The sequence below is a fragment of the Pygoscelis adeliae genome, unplaced genomic scaffold (assembly GCF_000699105.1).
Source record: "Pygoscelis adeliae isolate BGI_AS28 unplaced genomic scaffold, ASM69910v1 Scaffold123, whole genome shotgun sequence".
Lineage (NCBI taxonomy): Eukaryota > Metazoa > Chordata > Aves > Sphenisciformes > Spheniscidae > Pygoscelis > Pygoscelis adeliae.
Genome location: NW_008824650.1, coordinates 1173581 through 1191875, shown reverse-complemented (window position 1 = coordinate 1191875; position 18295 = coordinate 1173581). Strand labels below are relative to the sequence as shown.

At 41.1% G+C, this 18295-nt stretch overlaps 1 protein-coding gene across 1 annotated transcript in view; it reads left to right on the top strand.

The window, feature by feature from the left end:
- Window positions 1-18295, top strand: part of DPP6 (dipeptidyl-peptidase 6) — a 268280-nt gene that overhangs the window by 197253 nt on the left and 52732 nt on the right. Inside the window, exons 9-11 of the mRNA XM_009322491.1 lie at window positions 11096-11250; window positions 12391-12488; window positions 17416-17539. Of these exons, the coding sequence (XP_009320766.1) occupies window positions 11096-11250; window positions 12391-12488; window positions 17416-17539 (377 nt within the window). The remainder of the gene's footprint in view (window positions 1-11095; window positions 11251-12390; window positions 12489-17415; window positions 17540-18295) is intronic.

Here is an 18295-nt window from a genome sequence, read left to right as displayed (position 1 = left end):
AAAGTAAAACCAGCAGGTGTTAGAGACACAAACTTCGGACTCTCCAAGGAAATTAAAATGGCCATAAACTCAAAAATAAAAATGTTAGTGAATATAGACAGTGCCTGTGATGAGAAATGTGTCATGGACCAGACCTTTGCTGGGCAAGGCGCTAAGTACTCCGTGCCTGACCAAACCCCAACATCTCCCCTCTCATGAGCAAGAGCTGGGTGATGCCACCTTGCTTACCCTGCCGGTGCCCTTTCAGGGCCCTTGAGGCCTTCATAGCCTTCGTGCTCTGAAAATGTGGAGGGGAACACTCACAGCACCTTTCTTTCCATGCCCTTCCACCTCACTAGAAGACAAGGCGTTTCCTTAATTTGTCTGTCCTTGTCTGGGCATGCGCTTATCGCCTTAATGTAAAGGGCTTTTAAGTGGTTGTTGCAGAAATGTTATTCACTGCAAACTGATTTATGCTTTGCCAGCATTTCCCTATTGGGCATTCTGCATACACAGAATGATGGGGTTTATTTACTATCATCTCACTTATTTATGGGAGTTTCTGGGCTGTGGATGTCAATCGGAGTTACACAGACTCGGTGCCCTTGCCCTAGGTGCAGGGTACCATGCAGCTTTCCCTCTTGTCGTAGTGCAGATGGAGACATCACCTGTATCCAAAGCATCTGTAGCTATCTTCTAGGCATTAGTGGGGTTTATCCTGAGGTCTGCAGCTCCCTGGAGAGAGGTAGGGTAATTTCAAGTGGTCCAAGAAAGGTGACTATGCAAGCTTTTGTCAGTAGATTTAGAATTACTACGCAGAAGTCCACAGCTCAAAAATAATTGAAAAAAAAGTATTTCCTAGTAGTAGAGATAAAAGAGATTGTGATGGGTGGACATTATCATACAGGTATGGTTGTCTTTTCTGTGTGCTTACCTGACTCTACAGAGGAGGTCCTTCAAGACTTGCACCTAGGAAGAACAGAATTTCTGTTCAACATGCAAGTGCCACCACTCTGATAACACAGTCAAACCACACTGATCCATCAGTGGCATAACCTTATTATATGCCATTACCTTTATTAATAATAAATGTTTCTGTTATTTAATGAGTGTTTTTCTAAAATATTGCTATAAGATAATTTGGATTCTGTTTTTATCCTGCTCTCTTTTTTATTATTCCTGGGTAACTCTATTGATCTCAGCAGTTCCTCTGATTATTCAGTACTGTAAATTCAGATTCATCCTCTGAGTCATTATTGAGCTAAATCTCTCAGTTAGCCAGATCCTGAATCACTGTTCAGGTTGAAACCTCTGGGAATATTGCCATAGTAGGACAATATAAACTCTGAGTAGGTTTTTTAACGGCTGTTCAATCACTGTAGCAGTTTAAACTGGGTAAGAAATTTGGAGCTAAACTAAATTCAGTCAATGTGCTACAGTTCCTGTTTTATAAAGCAGGGCCGTATTTTGCAATATTAACTGACATTTATTAGCACTCATGCTAGGTGACTAGGAGGTGCTGCTCAGGGTGAATAAATCATGTAAGTAATTCACATGAAAGACAGCTTGCGCAAGTGCTGATAGAAGTCCATGGGGTTGAAGGACCAAGTTCTTTAATAGCAATGTCAGGCTGTTCAGTCTTCTTATCTCTCATATTCTTTATGAAACATTAAAAGAGATTGCTTTTGGGCACTTGTGTTCTTGAACTATTGCAATCGTCTAATGAATTTTTGATAGTCAAATTCAGAGGGTTTTGTGATCACTAACTTTCTTGATACGTCTGTAGCTATTGAAATGGATCCCCTGTGTCAAGGTTGGCTGTCCATCTTCCTCCTGTCATTAAACCCACAGATTAGTTGGGAAGAACCTGTAACTTTTAATTTAAAGGAAATGTGAAGTGGAAGCTACTTGAGCAGGTTTGAATAGAGTAATATTCAGCATATAATGAAAGCCTTGATTTGTCTCACTGCATTGCACAGATAAGCAAATTGTATTTCCAGCCATAGCAACCTGTTAAGTGGCAGGGGGGAAAGAGACAAATAAAAAAAAGAATTTGACTATAAGGAGCCCTACTGCATCCAGTCAATTGGGCAACACGAATTCTGTCTTGTCTAGGTCCTTAGCAATTGAAAAGGTACGATACAACCTTGCAACGAACATTTACTCACAGCTATGAGCTGCAGTGCAAATTACTCAGAAGGCTTTTGCCAGCAAAAGTTTCTACAGATTTAGTGTCTCTAGCTAACAGGCTTTCATGGAGAGCTGACAACAGGCCGTGGGTTTATGTTTATGCCAGGTGATGGAAAAATGCATTATTATGCATTAGTGACGTACAGCAGTGTGCCACTGAGAAGGATTTTCTAGATGCATTTGCTCCTTGGGGCGAGTGTTAGAAACAGGAATATCTGACTATATGATCTCTAAGTAATATTTCTACCTTCATAATTCAGCCCCCATTTTCATTATTACATCTGGGCGTCCTGACAGATCACGGACTTGCCTGTGTTGATGGAATGTCCGCATGTCGGTCTAGCCAGGATGGTCCAACAGGGTTTTACTATGGCTGCGACTGACTCACACCATGAAAGGAAGAAACCTGCTAATTGTTAGGAGCTATTGTGAGCATTAACCATTAATGATTTTGAAAGCAAACAGCTAAGTATTGCTAAGACAGTGCACAGGGGAGAAAAAGCCAGAAGCACAGAGAAGGGAAACTTCTGAAAAGAGCAGAAGGAGGATGTGGAGGCAACTCAGCGTCGTTCTGCCATGTTTGTCCAAAAAGGTGTATAATTTTCTTTATGTTTTGCAGCGCTTACTGCAAAACAGGTTCCAAAATACTGGTGTGCCCTCAGGATAGTATGGTATTGTGTATGGCACGTGGTAACCCTGCCTGTCTGCCTGCTTGCTGTGCTTGCTCTGGAGGGGGTGCCAGACCTCCTGGGGAGCTGCTTATTGCTCCTGGTGAAGACACAGGGTCCATGTGAGATTTGAGGGACAGCCCCTCTCCATAGCTTTTTGCACCTCAGTTGGGTGAGTGTGTACATGGGTGAGTACAGCTGAGTGTGCTCAGTGTGCCAGGACGTGAAGATAGACTGGAGGAGCCCCCCGCCCCACTGGCCATTTCTGAATAGCTGAATTCTTCTCTTATTTGTGAGAGTCCACCTGTACTTCTCAGATGACATTACACACCTGTGTGCATCTATTTTGTTTGGTGGGTTTTTTCAACAAACCCATTTGTATGAATGAGGGAGATTTTAAACATTCGTGATTTCTTAGTTATTAGAGCCTGAGCTTGGCCTGCTGCGTGTATTATGGTAGGAGGTGCAGAGATGCACCTGAGGACAGGATCAGGCCTGTAGTCAATACTGCCAGCATTTTGAAGCCCCCAAGCACTCAGAGAGCAAAGAAGGTCTGGCAGCTACTTGTCAATAACCTTGTAAACACCCCCCAATGCCCTGACTCTTATAACAGCTACAGGATCTTTTAGTGTTGGAAACATAACAAATTAGAAGACTCAATGGACCAGGAAAAAAAAAACAACCAGGCACTAAACCAACAGTTTTGACGTGGGTGAGATGAGTAGCCTCACAAAGTCTCTTCTGTCTGTGAGCAGCTCGATGCCATCCTAACACGATCTCAGTCCTGCTCTTTGGGGAGAGGTGTCCTAAAGATTGTCCTCAGAGAAGCAATGATTGGTATTGCTGGTAGTTGGGACTATGGATAAGAAGCCCGGGTTGGAGTAGTCAGGATTTGGCCAGGCTGGCTGGCAGAGCTGCTTCTGATGCGCGCACCCTGGCTTTGCTGGATGCTGTTTGCTCTTCATCCCTGTGTCGTTCCCTCAGCGGTCCTTGCCAGGTATCAGAGAGCATCCAAAGGTGACATCTTCTGCTGGAGCACAGCAGCTTGTGGTGTTCTTACACAGAACCACCTTCATCTCACAGAAGCAGAAGCGAATGTGGACCATGGCCCATTTGCCTTCAGATTTCATATGGTTTCCCTGTTTGCCAAGCTTGGGCTTGGCTCAGGCCATGCAGCAGCTCTTGAGAGATGTGGAGGTAAGACATGACCTTGTTGACCATGCAGAACACATGAAAAGTCCCATGGGGTTGTCCTCAGTGCCCAGTGTGAACCACCTTGCTGAAATGAGCTTCTCTCCAGGCCCTCAGCATCTGGGCACAGGGAGGCAGAAAGCACTGGCCAACCCCTTGCCCGCTGTCTCAACACAATATTCTGCGGGAGCAAGGGACTGCTAGGCTGCATGAGCAGAAAACAACATATGTTCAAGCAATTAAACTGCATGACTAAGGCAAAATTAATGACACTTGCAGCCCACACCTTCCCTGTGCTTGAGGAGGTGCAAATGTCTTGGGCTGGGTTCCCTACCCCAAGACGAAGGGCTGCCACCTTCTCATGGCTGCTGAACACATGGGAGCTCCTCGCCCGTGTCTGTTCGGCTCCATGGCTGCATAATGCTGCTGCCATTGGGTGGTGAACTTTTTGGATCGAGGATTTGATGTTTAAATCATGCTCTCTAAAGCATGTCCTAAAAAATGCCATGAAAGCAAGTAATATTTTATTCTTCATAAGCTTGTTGCCTGTCAGTGGCAGAGGAGGCTGTGTGTTTTGAGTAGGAATAAAGGGTCACTGGAGTCAGCATTGCAGCTCAGGGTTTCTTAAGGACCTCTTGGATGATGGCACGAACACCTTGAGAATGGTGGTTGTCTGCATACCGGAACTGTGGGACGGGGCTGAGCCTGGAGTTTGGGCTCAGGCAAAAATTTTTTCTTTTTTTTTTTTTTTTTTTTCTACAGAAGATTGTTGAATTGTTTACTGGCCCTGCAAAATGTCTTTTTTATTCACCTGGCTCAATTAGACAACTGTGAAAGAGGATTAATTGCACTGAAAACAATAGTGCTGCAGGACTATTACTGACATCAGAATAAAATTATGTCAACACAGGAAAATGTAGATTGGATATAGTAATACAAAACAGTTTTACACTATTTGCATACACATAACTACTTTTACACCCATTTTATACCTATTACAATGACTTAATGGAAGTCAGTGTAGATCTACACTACAACAACTGAGAGAAAAATTTGCTTGTGTACATATGAAAGATGGCAGGGTGGTCTTCTAAAGCCATCCCTGAAACACGTCAGTGAAGGCCGATACGAACAATGTGTTTCCCCTAACTGGGCAAAAATACTTGCTTTCAAAATACACAATAGTAATCAATTTGGATGTGTGGTTGGTGGTTTGAGATGGTCTAGTAATTGATTTTAAAACAGATGGCAGCTGTCAAATAAGCATTTGTATTTATTTGATGTTTCTATGAGAACCCTTGGGGTTTCACTATCTCAGAAGTCTTTGTTTTCTCCTTTCCTAGAACCCCTTTCTATTCTCTGATCTTTCTTCCTCTTATGTTCTTTTGATGCTTCCTACTGACAAATTCTTTTGAGCTTTCTTTCCTAATGTAAGCCATGGCCTTTATGTTAGGCTTTAATTTAATTTTGTTTAAAATTCCTTTTTATTAATAGTTTTAAACAGCAAAATGTCTTCAGCACACCAAATACTTAATGATCTGAGCATCATCTACAATACATCACACAAACAAAACCATTGATTATGCTTCCTGGAATTGCTGCAGATTGCCACATCATCAATAAATAACATAGAAGGGGAAGTTCCCTCTGTCAGACAAAATCTTGCATAATTCTTTGTGTAAAAATTAAAATATTCTGAAATTAATGGGAATATTGACAGAAAACTAGATATGTTTGTGCATGTGTGTGCATATATCTATATCTACTCAGAGGAGAATCAAGCTATTTATTTTCTGTCTCTGTCTTCTGTGGACACAACATTAATAATATTGGTTTGATTTCCTACTGAAGAAGAAAATGCAATGTCTGGAACAAGAGGAGAATTTTAATTGTATAAAAGAAATTGATTTATTTAATAGGTAAAACCTCATAAGTGCCTCTACCCATTACAGCCTTATTTTGACCTTTTGAGATGCAGAAAGCCTCTACTTTTCTAGATGCAGTTAAAAAAACCTTTCTGCTCAGTCTCCAAGGACACCTCCTCAGCTGTTATGAATGGAATTTACTTTTTTGAAGTTAATGACACTGCAGTTGTTAACTGCAGCTCATCCGTATAACATGAGGGGCTTTGCCAAGGGTGGACACACCGTTCAGCTCTCCAGAAGATCTCTTGTTTATCTGCAGTACGGATCTATGAGTGAGTCATTTTGTCTTGGAAGAGAAAAGGTTAGTTTCTTTGCATTCATTGCAATATTTTGCCTGGGCCTTCTTACTGGAAGACGTTAGCAGTTAAAGATTGAAAAGCTCTTAGGACCAGTCTTGCACTGACTTGCTCGCTCCTGTAGAAGGGCTTTATGTGTCACCGCCAGTGGGGCTGTGTGGGTATGATTTCCACTGCGCTCCCAACGAGGGGTGGCACTGTGGACACATGGGCACAGGCACATCTTGAGGATGGCTGTGGAGTGACAGGATCCTGCCTTGCACAGAGCAGAAGCATGGGGCTGGCTAAACGAAAATGGCTGATCAGGGTGATGTCTCCAGCTGTTTTCATTGTACATAGGAACCGGGGTATTGGTGCGTGTAATATGTATAGCCTCGGTGGGTAAATTATGCAGCTAATACAGCTGTATGCCTCTGTTGACTGTGATGACAGAAAAACAAATGTATTTTTTCACTTGAAAATTATTTCTTTATTCCTTTTTGTCAGTTTTTCCTCCTGACATCATATTCATTCATTTTTTTGGAAGTGATAGAAAGGGGTTGCAATGGTACCTGTCAGAGGATTGGTCTGTCCAAGCATCCTTGTCTTCTTGTGCACGTCTCTGCTTCTGTTAACTCACACTTGCAAATTACAACTTACTTGTGACAACATCAAAAATTGGAAACAACGTCTAAGCTACCAGTGGATTTCCCAGTCAGTCATTGGTGAAGGCTTCACTCTTTCCCTAACAGCAAGACAGAACTTTGCCACCTTCAGCAGAAAGGCATGATTCACAAATATGACTCAGGATGGGCAAAGGCTGCAGAACTAGTTAGATTTTTAGAAATGCATGAAGAAAGCCCCATGGCCATGGCATTTACATGTACTTATTAACAAAGAGGAGCTCTGCCAGTCTAGAACTCTGCGCAAGCCTGGGAAGTGGATTTGACATGGAAACGTCTGTAGAAATACCACAATGGCAGATTATGGTTCACAACATTAAAACCATTTGTGTGGATTTCCAAATGTGGTCCATACGACAGGTTTTATCCAGAATCTGCTGGTTGCCACTGAGGCTGCAGAAGATAAAGCCCTGATGCTCTTCCCTGCATTGATTCTATAAGGGAAGACAGAGGTCTGGACGCACTTCAGTGGGACTGTTCAGTGCTTAGACAGAGGTGGACATGAAGATTAGAAGTATTTGATTTCTACGGCCAAACCTCTGCTAAAGGTGTTATATAAGTATCAAAAGGAATAACAAAGTCCACTTGTGAAGATTCCTACAGGATTGGGGCGGATATTGTCCATGGAGGAAAGGATCAGATCATTTTTTGAAATCCCTTCCAGCCCTATTTCCTATGATTCCTTGAAAAATTTGTTGCCTAAAGAGACAAGTCTCCCATTTCATTGCTCTTGCAAGTACTGCTGGCATTGACTCAAAGTTTGAAACAAGCAGACACTTCCTTTCCTTTTATACACGTGCTGGGCTGGTTTTGGATAACACTCCTGGTAGAAATGTCCATCCAATCTCTGATCCACTGTGCAGTCCATCCAGGGATTGCCCTTATGGTATCATGGCTAAATGCTACATCCAAACTCAGATTCATCACATCTTGTTATTTGGCAGCTGAGAACCACAGCAAGGGACTTCTCCTTTCTGCTTCCTGATGGTAAGCAGGAAAGCATCTATCAGGAAACACATTCTTCTGAAGAGCTGGCATTCATGCTGAGGGCAGCCTGATTCATTCTGGATGCTATTCAGGTCTTGATACCAAAGACTACCACCTATGTAATGCACTGAATGCAGCAACCTTTAATTCAGCTCAGGGAAGATTCCTCTCATCACACCTCTGTTACTGCCTCCAGTTTCTTCTCTCATCCAGTCTCTAAAATGGATATATACCCAGTTGTCACTGAATATACTCCGACCTTGGACTTCAAATGCTCCTCCTGAGGGTCTGTTAGCTTTGAAGACTCTGTTTCATGCAGCTTTGAAATGATCATTCAATTGAGTCTTATTCAGCTGGAAGAGGGATTAAAATACACATACTGTGACACTCCTTGAGCATAAACATTTCACTGGATTACGAGCTGGCTAATACATATCCCCACCAAAGATTCACTACTTATAAGCAAGGTCATCCAGCTGTTTCAGAGTGGTTCAATATTGAATGCGGTAACGTGGAATAAGCATTGACTTGCCTCAGTCACTGTGCTTGAACCCCGCCACCAAGTCTGAACAGGCAGTATCACAGTCCTTGTTCAGTTAAGGCAACTGCACACTTCATTCTCACTGTTTTTAGGGTTTACACGTCCCAGTGTGATGGCTGGCAAGCAAAGCTGTGGAGAAAGAAGCAGCACAGAGCCACCAGCAACTGACTGTGAGGAATCTCCGCAGGTCGCTCACAGCATCCCTACATCATGTAGCACCCAGCGATTGCAAGCTTCGAGGAAGAGAGCAAAAGTTTTGATCAATTATCACTTTATACTCTTAGCTAGGAGGTCATGAGGTATACGTGGAGGGAGGCTTTGGTGTTTAAGATGAACTTGGTTTCTTACATATGTGAAGTGGGTTCTAAACTGACTTTAGAAAGACCCAGGACTATTGATTGCAACTGATTTTCTGAGCATGTGGTAAATGCAAGTGGAAAGAATAAAGTGTCCCTAAGAACAAATTGTCTCAAATTGCATTTTATTTTCAGCTGAAACTTTCTGATATTAATGCATTTTATATTTCATAAGAATGTTCTCTAGTTTGCTAAAACTAACTGATCTCTCTAATAATGGCAAGGTCTTGGCTTTGTTTCAAGGCAAAGGTTCACACAATTAAATCTCATTAACAGAGGACCACAAAACCTGCACTAAAACCCTTATTGGCATGTGACTTTCAGCAGAACTGCTTCATTAAGTCTGAGATCCTGGAGAAAATGTTTGCTGAATAAAGTCATTCCTAATTAATGTTAAAATGTCAAGGATTCATCTGCCATCCATTTTTACTCCTTTTCCTTTATGCTTTTAATTATCTCTTTAATGAGCAACAAATATAAAAGTCAAAAGCAGCATCTTTTAAGTGTACACACAACAGGTGGGACAATGCAGCAAGGCAAATTTGCCAGACGTGCTTTCCCATGTAATATTTGCAACTTCCTAGATATCCTTCCGAAACCTCACTTAGATGTTGCCATTAAGTATTGATTAATTAATTTGTTCTTTGTAGAAGGGATAAGTATCGAGGGTGATTTTCCTTTGCATCCTTTCTAATGTAACCTTGAGTTTTATCTCAAGCCATATGCAAGTCTGGATTAACAAAGGTGTTCATTTGCTCTATGATGAAAATAATTGTGTGTCTATTCTCCAAGGATCACTCATCCAAGATTTTTTTTAAAGAAATAAACGAGTCTTTGGTGAGTTCCTACTCTTCAGACCAGAGGGACATTCTGGTTGGATTGAGGGGTCATCACAGGGTGGTGTACAAACATGGTGGGTCTGAACTCTGAAAATCCTCATTTGTTTTTGCAATGACCAGCGATAACAGCAGACATTGGAGCTGCTTGGACTTGTGTAGCAGGACTTCAGTGATGAAGGCTTAGAAACACTCGGCAGCCTCTTTAATTCTTATTCTCACATTAAAGTAATGAGACCTGTCTTCCTGCCCATCAATCTGTACAGCATATGCAAGTCCTTCTGCTATGGTTTAAATAGGAATGACTCATATGATATTAAGCCTCTTAATGAAAATGGATTACATTATTGCCTTTCGCAAAATGGGAGGTTTAAAAAGCCAAGTTAGTGTCTTTCAAATGTCAGTAACTGGAGACACTTTGGACAAAGAGTGAATTTTATAGCTTTTCTGGGTATCTGCAAGCTGAAGTCATCTTTGCAATGAAGGATAGTAAATGATAAGAAAAACTATTAGAAATTAGAAGTTCTTTGAATTGACGTTTAATGAGAATTAGGTTCTGCCAGCCTTCAAAATGATTTCTTATGATGGCAATCTTGTTTTCTCCTTACATACTTGAACTGACATGTTTGTATTGGCATCTTTCTGAGTACCTTTTCAATAGCAACTACATTATTCAAATCACCAAAAAAATCTGTAATCCCCAAATTCAGTGGTACAAAGGATCAGTCTCTGATCCTGGCTATTTATTGAAAATTGCTTTGCAAAAGTGATTTAAAAAATGAAATAGGGATAAAAGTCAAGATGGTATCCAAGCCACAGACTCTAAAGCCTGGCATCTTGTAAAGCATTACAAAGTTCCAGCACTGCATAACTTATAGAAAATTGCTATTTTTGTTTATACCCAATTGGCAACAGAGCTTAGGAAGATTTAAACTGTAGCTGAAGCACTTGTAGCTAAGTAGAAATGCTGTTTGAATCCATTGATACGTGTCTAGTGTGACTTTGTGAACTCTTTATGGAGGAGAACTAAATCTCAGTCATTGCAGTTCTCCGTTAGCCCCGAGGGAGCCTCGGTTATGTTACCGTCGGGCAGGAGGGAACCCAAGCTCTGCCAACACGTGCACGTATATATGTTCCTGTATCCGTGTACAGGACACATAGTAGAGGCAACAGGGCCTTTTATGCTGTCATGAATATGTGTACAAATATGAATAATCTGATGTTTCTTGAGCAAGATAATTATGCTTAATAACCTATATATTCAGAGTAATTTTTATCAATTGTGTTCATTTGTGTATATGGCATAATTTAATGAGTATTTTTAATTGATATTCCTGTGGCATCTTCCCTGCGCTGTGATTAGACTGGGATTTTCATATCTACACTGTTTCATTTATTGCTAACTAGTAATTTATGTCTAATAGCCTTTTTTTCTGTTCTCTCCTTTTTTTTATTTTTAATTAGAGGAGATCTTGAAGACTCATATTGCTCATTGGTGGTCTCCTGATGGCACCAGGTTAGCATATGCAACAATTAATGCCTCCAGAGTCCCCACCATGGAGATCCCGGTATACACCGGCAGCCTTTACCCTACGGTTAAAACATACCATTATCCAAAGGTAAGGGAAAATAAAACAAACAATCCTGTTGTTCTATCAAAAAAAAAAACTTTTTTTTTTTTTTTCCAGTAGGCTCAGACAGGAGACTGTATAATAGTGCACATTCATAAGCAAGGAAAATAAACAGATCTAAGGGAAGATCAGCTGTTCCCCAGTGAATGGGGTCTTCATTTCTCTTTAGTTGCATTTGTAAAATTGCAGTTTTCTGATTCGAGTATTAGTCATTCTAAATATAATGAAAATAAAATTTAAAAATTCTTGCTTTGTACCCACACAAAAGCAATTGTGCTTCCATGCTAGATATGTGTCTGAGAGTTTGGAAGCCCACATTACTGCATTTAGAAACATTTCCTTTTATATAGAAGAAAAATGTAGTATTTGGGCTTCCTTAGAATATCCAATGCCTAATGTCAGAGGAGCTAGTCTGATTTTGGAGGCATGTTGTGCCTGATCCTTGCAAAGAACATAGTGAAAGACAGAAAAGAGATAAGAGCCAATCTCTCCTTGATTGGAGAGACCTGTACAGCAGTCCTGCAGCGGGTACACAGCACCAGCGCAGCTCTCTACCAGTATTGACACACTGCTGCTGTTATTGCTGTAATTTTCTACTATAAGACAGTACGGAAGTGTACTGTGCTGCAGTCATTTCTTCTGGGTGTCTCACTTTAGGCACTGATTACCTTACATGTTGGTCCAAATTGGACCATAATTTAACAGGAGAGTTATCCACATATATGCAGGTTTTGTGGAAAGTAACAGTGATTCAGCAGGGGATGCCCTTTCCTACAATACAAAATGAATGAGTATTTTACTATGTCTACCATCATCGTGTTAGACAACCTTTTATGAGAAGACACATAAAATAGCGATATTTCTATTCGCTATATGAAAAGTAGCATCTTTTACCAGGACTAGAGGTTTCCTAAGTAAAATTACCCCTTGGTTGTGCCTACCAACCTCTCCATACCTCTGTGCCACATCACTACAGTTGCAATTTTTCTGTGAACAACTGCAGCAGTCCAGTCCGTACCCTTATACAATGGGAGTGCCTTTTATAATCTATGGGGATTATAAAATGATAAATCAAAACCGTTCTGTGTTGTATAAGATATGGTAATTTATTCTTATTTTAAAATCCAGGCTGGAATGGAAAATCCAACTATTTCTTTGCATGTGATTGGTCTGAACGGACCTACCCATGACCTGGAAATGACTCCCCCCGACGATCAGAGAATGAGGTAGGTGCTTTCTTGCCCTGGGATGCTGGGCCCCATTTCTGTCCGGGATTTAAATCAGTCCCTGACTGTTTTCAAAAGCATTTTACAGTGTCTTTCTCTGCCACTATCAAGGAGTTTCTTTTTGTGTAAATCTGTTCAAAGTTTTTCAAATTATTTTGCTTCTTACATGTATTTTTATAGAACATTATTAGTTTTTTACTTGAAATTGCTGTGACCCAGACTAACTTCAGTGTAAGATTATTTTTAGACAACTTGGCAAAATGTCCCAAAATCCATAACACTTACATTTCACATGTAATCACATGTAATATCAAGGGGATATTGTCTGCAGCCTGCATGAAAGACCATGAAGCAGAAACATGGCAGCCCTATAATACAGCAAACACGAGCTCACTGCTGCATGACACGGACACAGGAATGAAACCAGGCAGACATTCTGCAAATACATTGCCCAATCTTCATTAAAAATAACAAGGAAAGCTCTTTGCTGTTCTTAGGGCAAGCATATTTTAGAAATTGGCCTGCAATTCAGCCAACTACTTAGACACCCATTTCTAATTAAGTAAGCGCTTAAGTCTGCATTCAGCAAGAGTTTAAAAGTTTGGCTTGGACTTCAGCATGTGGTCAAAGCCTGAGCTACGTTTATGGGTCTGTGAATAGTTGAAAGGAAGATCACGTTGTTCAGGAGAGAAGCAGCTTTAGGTAATGCATGGCACTCCTCCCTGCAAAGCTCAGAGATTAGAATCCAAATCCAGATTTCAGTAACTTTGATTTAAACTTGAAATAGCTTTATAGCAGGCCAAGAGAAATCAGACTCTGCTTCTACATCTAAACTATCCATAGTGACCCCTCCAAATGTAATGCTGCAAGATTATCCTTCCCAGCCACATCACTTGCTCTTGTAGGAACATCCAACCAACATGCATGCTCACCTTTTTTTAATGATTGCCAAATTAGATTGCTGGATCTGTAATTCCAGTGCCAATAAAGATAGAGGTAGAGCACAGAGCTAATGAAGCAGGGCAGCTTGGAGGGCAGGGGAGTGTGCAGGGGCAATCTTCATTACGCATGGTAAATATATAAGGCCTGTGGATAGGCCGTGTAGTCACCTGATGAGAGGATACTAAACCAGTGAGATCATTTATGGTGGGAGTTGCCTTTCTTTGCTAGAAAAGCTAGTGTCAGCCTCAGAACGTGTTTTCACTGAGTAACTCTGAAATACCGCAATTCAAATCCACTTATGCAACAAAAGAGGTATGACCTGTGAACAAACCAAATGGGCATAACTGCACTTGCCTTTCAAAAAAACAGCTTCAGATCTGTATACAGCAGGCAGCAATTCAGGATCACAGTGTCCCCATCACAGTGTCCCAACCACAGTATTAGAACTGCGGCTCCTGGACCATATCACTTTTCTGCTGCTAGCGTACTCTGTAAACGGAGAGACTCAGAAACGGTTTAGTTACAGTAATAACTTCAGACTGCAGGACCCAAGTGTTGTTAATAAATTTGTCCTATATGGTTATGGGTGGCTGTAATTTATTTGGTTGCAATCAATATTGTAAAATGATGGAAGTTATATCATAATTAATTAGTCTCTGTATATTTCATCAAAACCATGGCAATTTTCATCCCTAGGACGTGATATAAGTAGTGCTGCTAGAGCAATAGGCATGCATTTTCATTATGCATATGTTTTCTGAATTGGGAGGATTAGTGTGATAATATTTCATTAAAAAAGACAAGAGGGGTGTACCATACAGTTAGTTACAGAAAGGACTTTCAAAGAAGCAGGGGAAGCTGGTGATAAGGATCTTCAAGCAGAGCGGTCCTATCATCTGAAGCATTTCAATGTGCTCAATCTGTTCATGCAGATGATATATGGACAGAGCGGTACTTCCTGGTGTTCTCTTTAGCTGGAGCAAAGTGTTTTAGTACAATTAATAAAGCTGAGAATAAAGTGGAGATATGCCAGGGTCTTTTTTCTTTCAAAATTAAAGGAAGTCAGAAATTTTCCACAGAATTGGGATATTTTTCAGTTAAAAAAAAAAAAAAAGCAAAACTGATGATGGGAAAACATATTTGGGGGGAAAATGTACAATTCTGATATTTTTTCCTTTTTATAGATCTTGTATTCTGAGCATTTTTTGCCAAATTTTCTCCAATGCCATGCTTTTCTGTGAGAAAAAGAAAGTGAAGTGAAGGGAAGGGGTGGAATTTGCAGGGAAATAAAAAGTATTATAGCATTTAATGCCTGACAGGCATTTTTTATTTTGGTGAAAACCATTGGACCCCAAGAGTCACATCAGCAGGTGGTCAGAATTGGACCATGATCTAACTTATTTCCCACATCATATTTGCATCCCAGGTGGCAAATTAAAGAAAGATGTTGTCTCCCCTGAATGCAGAAATCGTCACTGGTCCTTGCATAGGTCATGAACAAATAAATAATGGAGAAACTCAGACAGCTCAAGTCTGGATCAGAGGCAGGAGCCGGCTGTGCCCCAGGGACCATGGGCTGGGCTGCTGCTTCTCACTTGGCCACATAATATATCATTGTCTGTTCTTTGTGGTGTTTATGGCTTTATTACTGTTGTCATACTTTCAGTATTCATACTTTAGATTCATACCTCATATTTTAGAATCATACCTCCAAAAAGCAGCCAAGTAAAGCTAGGTTATGAATAAGGGCACTGCACAATAAGCAGTCTCAGATGACTGCAAACCCAACCACCACCGTCTTTACTGAGATGGGGAAATACATTGCAAAGCTCAGCATAGCTGCACCCTTCCTGAAGGAGCTCAGACAAGTTATTCCTTTCCTTTGGGAGGGTGTAGTCTGCCCTGAAGTGAATGTCTACAAACAAAGTGGTCGGGCACCTGCTGGTCTAGATTTCGCTCTATGGGAAGAAATAGGTTCTCCTTAAATCAGCTCCATATAAAATCTGGAACAGGTCAGGCGAAGAGGGCTTGGGAAATGCACTGACTCCCCGTTTCTCTCCACTGGCTGCTCAATCCGTGCAGCTGCTGGAGCTTCAGGTGTTTAAAATTAACTGAAATTAATCACACTTTATTGTCTCATTTTCCTCTGCAAAATGGGAAACATAAAACTTGGTTGTCCTGCAGAAGAGGTGTGAAGTGAAGTAAATTAAAGACTCCACACTACTCTGAGACTAGAATAATAACTATAAAAGTATCTGCAGTTGTCTGCTGGCTGGGGTATCTGTGGGCTTGATGACTGGGAGAGGCTTCAGAGAGAAATTGAGACTCCATGCCCATTGCCAGGGTGGTAGGGAAGACAATGTTTGACCTAAAATAATAATTAAAAGTTCCTGGGAAAGAACTGTGGCTCCTGTGTTCAAACAGCGAGAGAGATGTAAAAATTGAATATATGTCTTTCAAACTTTAAATTGGATTTATGGAAAAAATGCTCTAAGCCACAATATGTACTATATTCACATTCCTTTTTTGGGGAGACTGAATCTGCTCAGTTAATTTTGGAGAGAAAGAAGAGATGGTTTTACAGTTTAATTTTGCTTTGTTGTTTTTTTCCTCTTAGGGCCTATGCTGTTGCTGATAAAGAGTAAAATTACAATTTTATTTCAGGCACTGAATTTTCAGACTGCTGTTGTCTCACCTGCAAGTATCCTTCCTTCCAGTGCAGTGGATGCAATCGTTGCGGTCTTTTGTTATTTTTCCCCAGCCAAATTCAGGCACTAAATATTACTGAAAACTACAAAATCAATTTCCAACTTGTTATTTTGCTAGACAAACGGGCCTTTGTTGCTTTTGCCCTTTCTCTTCCGTATATGCAGGAGCGCTTGCCAGAACACAAAGTACTCTCCAGTGACACAGCACATTAATTCCAATGAGAGCAACAATTCCTTATACATATTTTATAGCAAACAAATGAACTATTAAATTTTTTATAGACTGTATGCTGTGAAAAGTCATATTATAATTTAAGGGTGTCTTTGGCCCACATAGCCCAGCAGTATATTATAACATCACCAGCTTTGTCAGCTCAGCCAGAGTTTTACCCTACAGATAAAATGGTGAAGCCCTGAATTGCTGCAGAGGTGGACATCTGTGAGTACCACCGCAGACTGGCTCTGAGAAGGCGACCATCGGTGTATTTATTCATGATTCTGTATTTTCCAGCCCAGCCCAGCACAACCTAAGTGGTTCCATTGCTCGCTATTACACGGGACTTTTCCTAAAGATATTGATTACAGGGCTGTGCAGCCCACACTGGTGATCTACTCCAAGTACTATCACAACCTGATATCACATCCAGCAATAGAGAATGGTACAGGGAATGTGGGATGGCGGTTTTGCCAATGCAAACTGTCACATCTCTGCTGATGTCTTTATGGCAACCAGCTGCATCTGCTTTACAGAAATACTGTGTCTCTCTAAACCATACCCTTCTTGCCATTTTCCTTTTAATACAACACTCGTGGATATTTTGGTGTGTAGTGGGCATATTTAGAGGCCATTAACTCTTCATAAGCATAAAGAATCCAACCACTGGCAGTGATGGTTCTGAGTCAGCCAGTTAGTGTGCACAGAATGGAAATTGTTTGCAATTTCTTTTCCACCTGTGCATAAATTTGTAGCTCCAGGCATTTCAGTCCTTCTTGGAAGATGGAATAGCTTGAAAGATTCTTTATCTCCGCATTCGTCTCTTCTTTGAAAACGACTTTCAGAAGTGGCAGATAAAACACTTGCCCAGCCCTAAAAATGTCATTTTTAGGGGTTGAAATCCATACATAAGGCAGCCTAGAGACATCAAGACACAGCTTTCTTAATAACCAGACATCTCTCCTGGACCGTTTGCCTGCAGCAGCCTTCAACTTCTCTGCCACATGGCAATTCATTAGGATGTCAGTATTGTGATTTGTTTTATGTATGTCTGTGTTTGCAGGGACTACTATATAACCATGGTGAAATGGGCAACCAGCACCAAGGTGGCAGTAAACTGGCTGAACAGGGCCCAGAACGTGTCTATCCTGACGCTGTGCGACGCCACCACGGGAGTCTGCACAAAGGTAGAAGAGATGAGCCAAATGGTCGTTTGCCATCAGTTTTCATAACCCACGCAAGGAGAAAGTATTTCAGTTACTTTACCGAGCGACAAATCAGCTGGCACACATTTATTTAGGCAGACATAGAATATAAACAATGTTTGCAATATTTACTTTTTTTTTTTTTTACACCTTCTAGAAAGCCAGGAACACTGTGTGTGTGTGTGTGTGTAAGAGAGTGATTACTTGTCTTGAAATAACTGTATACATGCACAAGCACACACACACATCAACAGTTGGTAATCTGAATATCTTTGCAACATTCCGGTTTAATGGCATTGTATATATTTAATATATATGGCATTATATATATTTTTTATATATATATACACACATATATATACATACACACAGAGGTGCTATGCTGGACCTAGAGGTGCTATGCTGGACCTTGTTCTCACCAACAAGGAGGGGCTGATGGGGAATGTGAAGCTCAAGGGCAGCCTGGGCTGCAGTGACCACGAAATGGTGGAGTTCAAGATCCTTAGGGCAGCGAGGAGGGCGCACAGCAAGCTCACTCCCCTGGAGTTCAGGAGAGCAGACTTGGGCCTCTTCAGGGATGTGCTTGGTAGAGTGCCATGGGACAAAGCCCTGGAGGGAAGAGGGGCCCAAGAAAGCTGGGTAATATTCAAGGACCACCTCCTCCAAGCTCAGGAGCGATGCATCCCAACAAAGAGGAAGTCAGGCAAAAACTCCAGGAGGCCTGCATGGATGAACAAG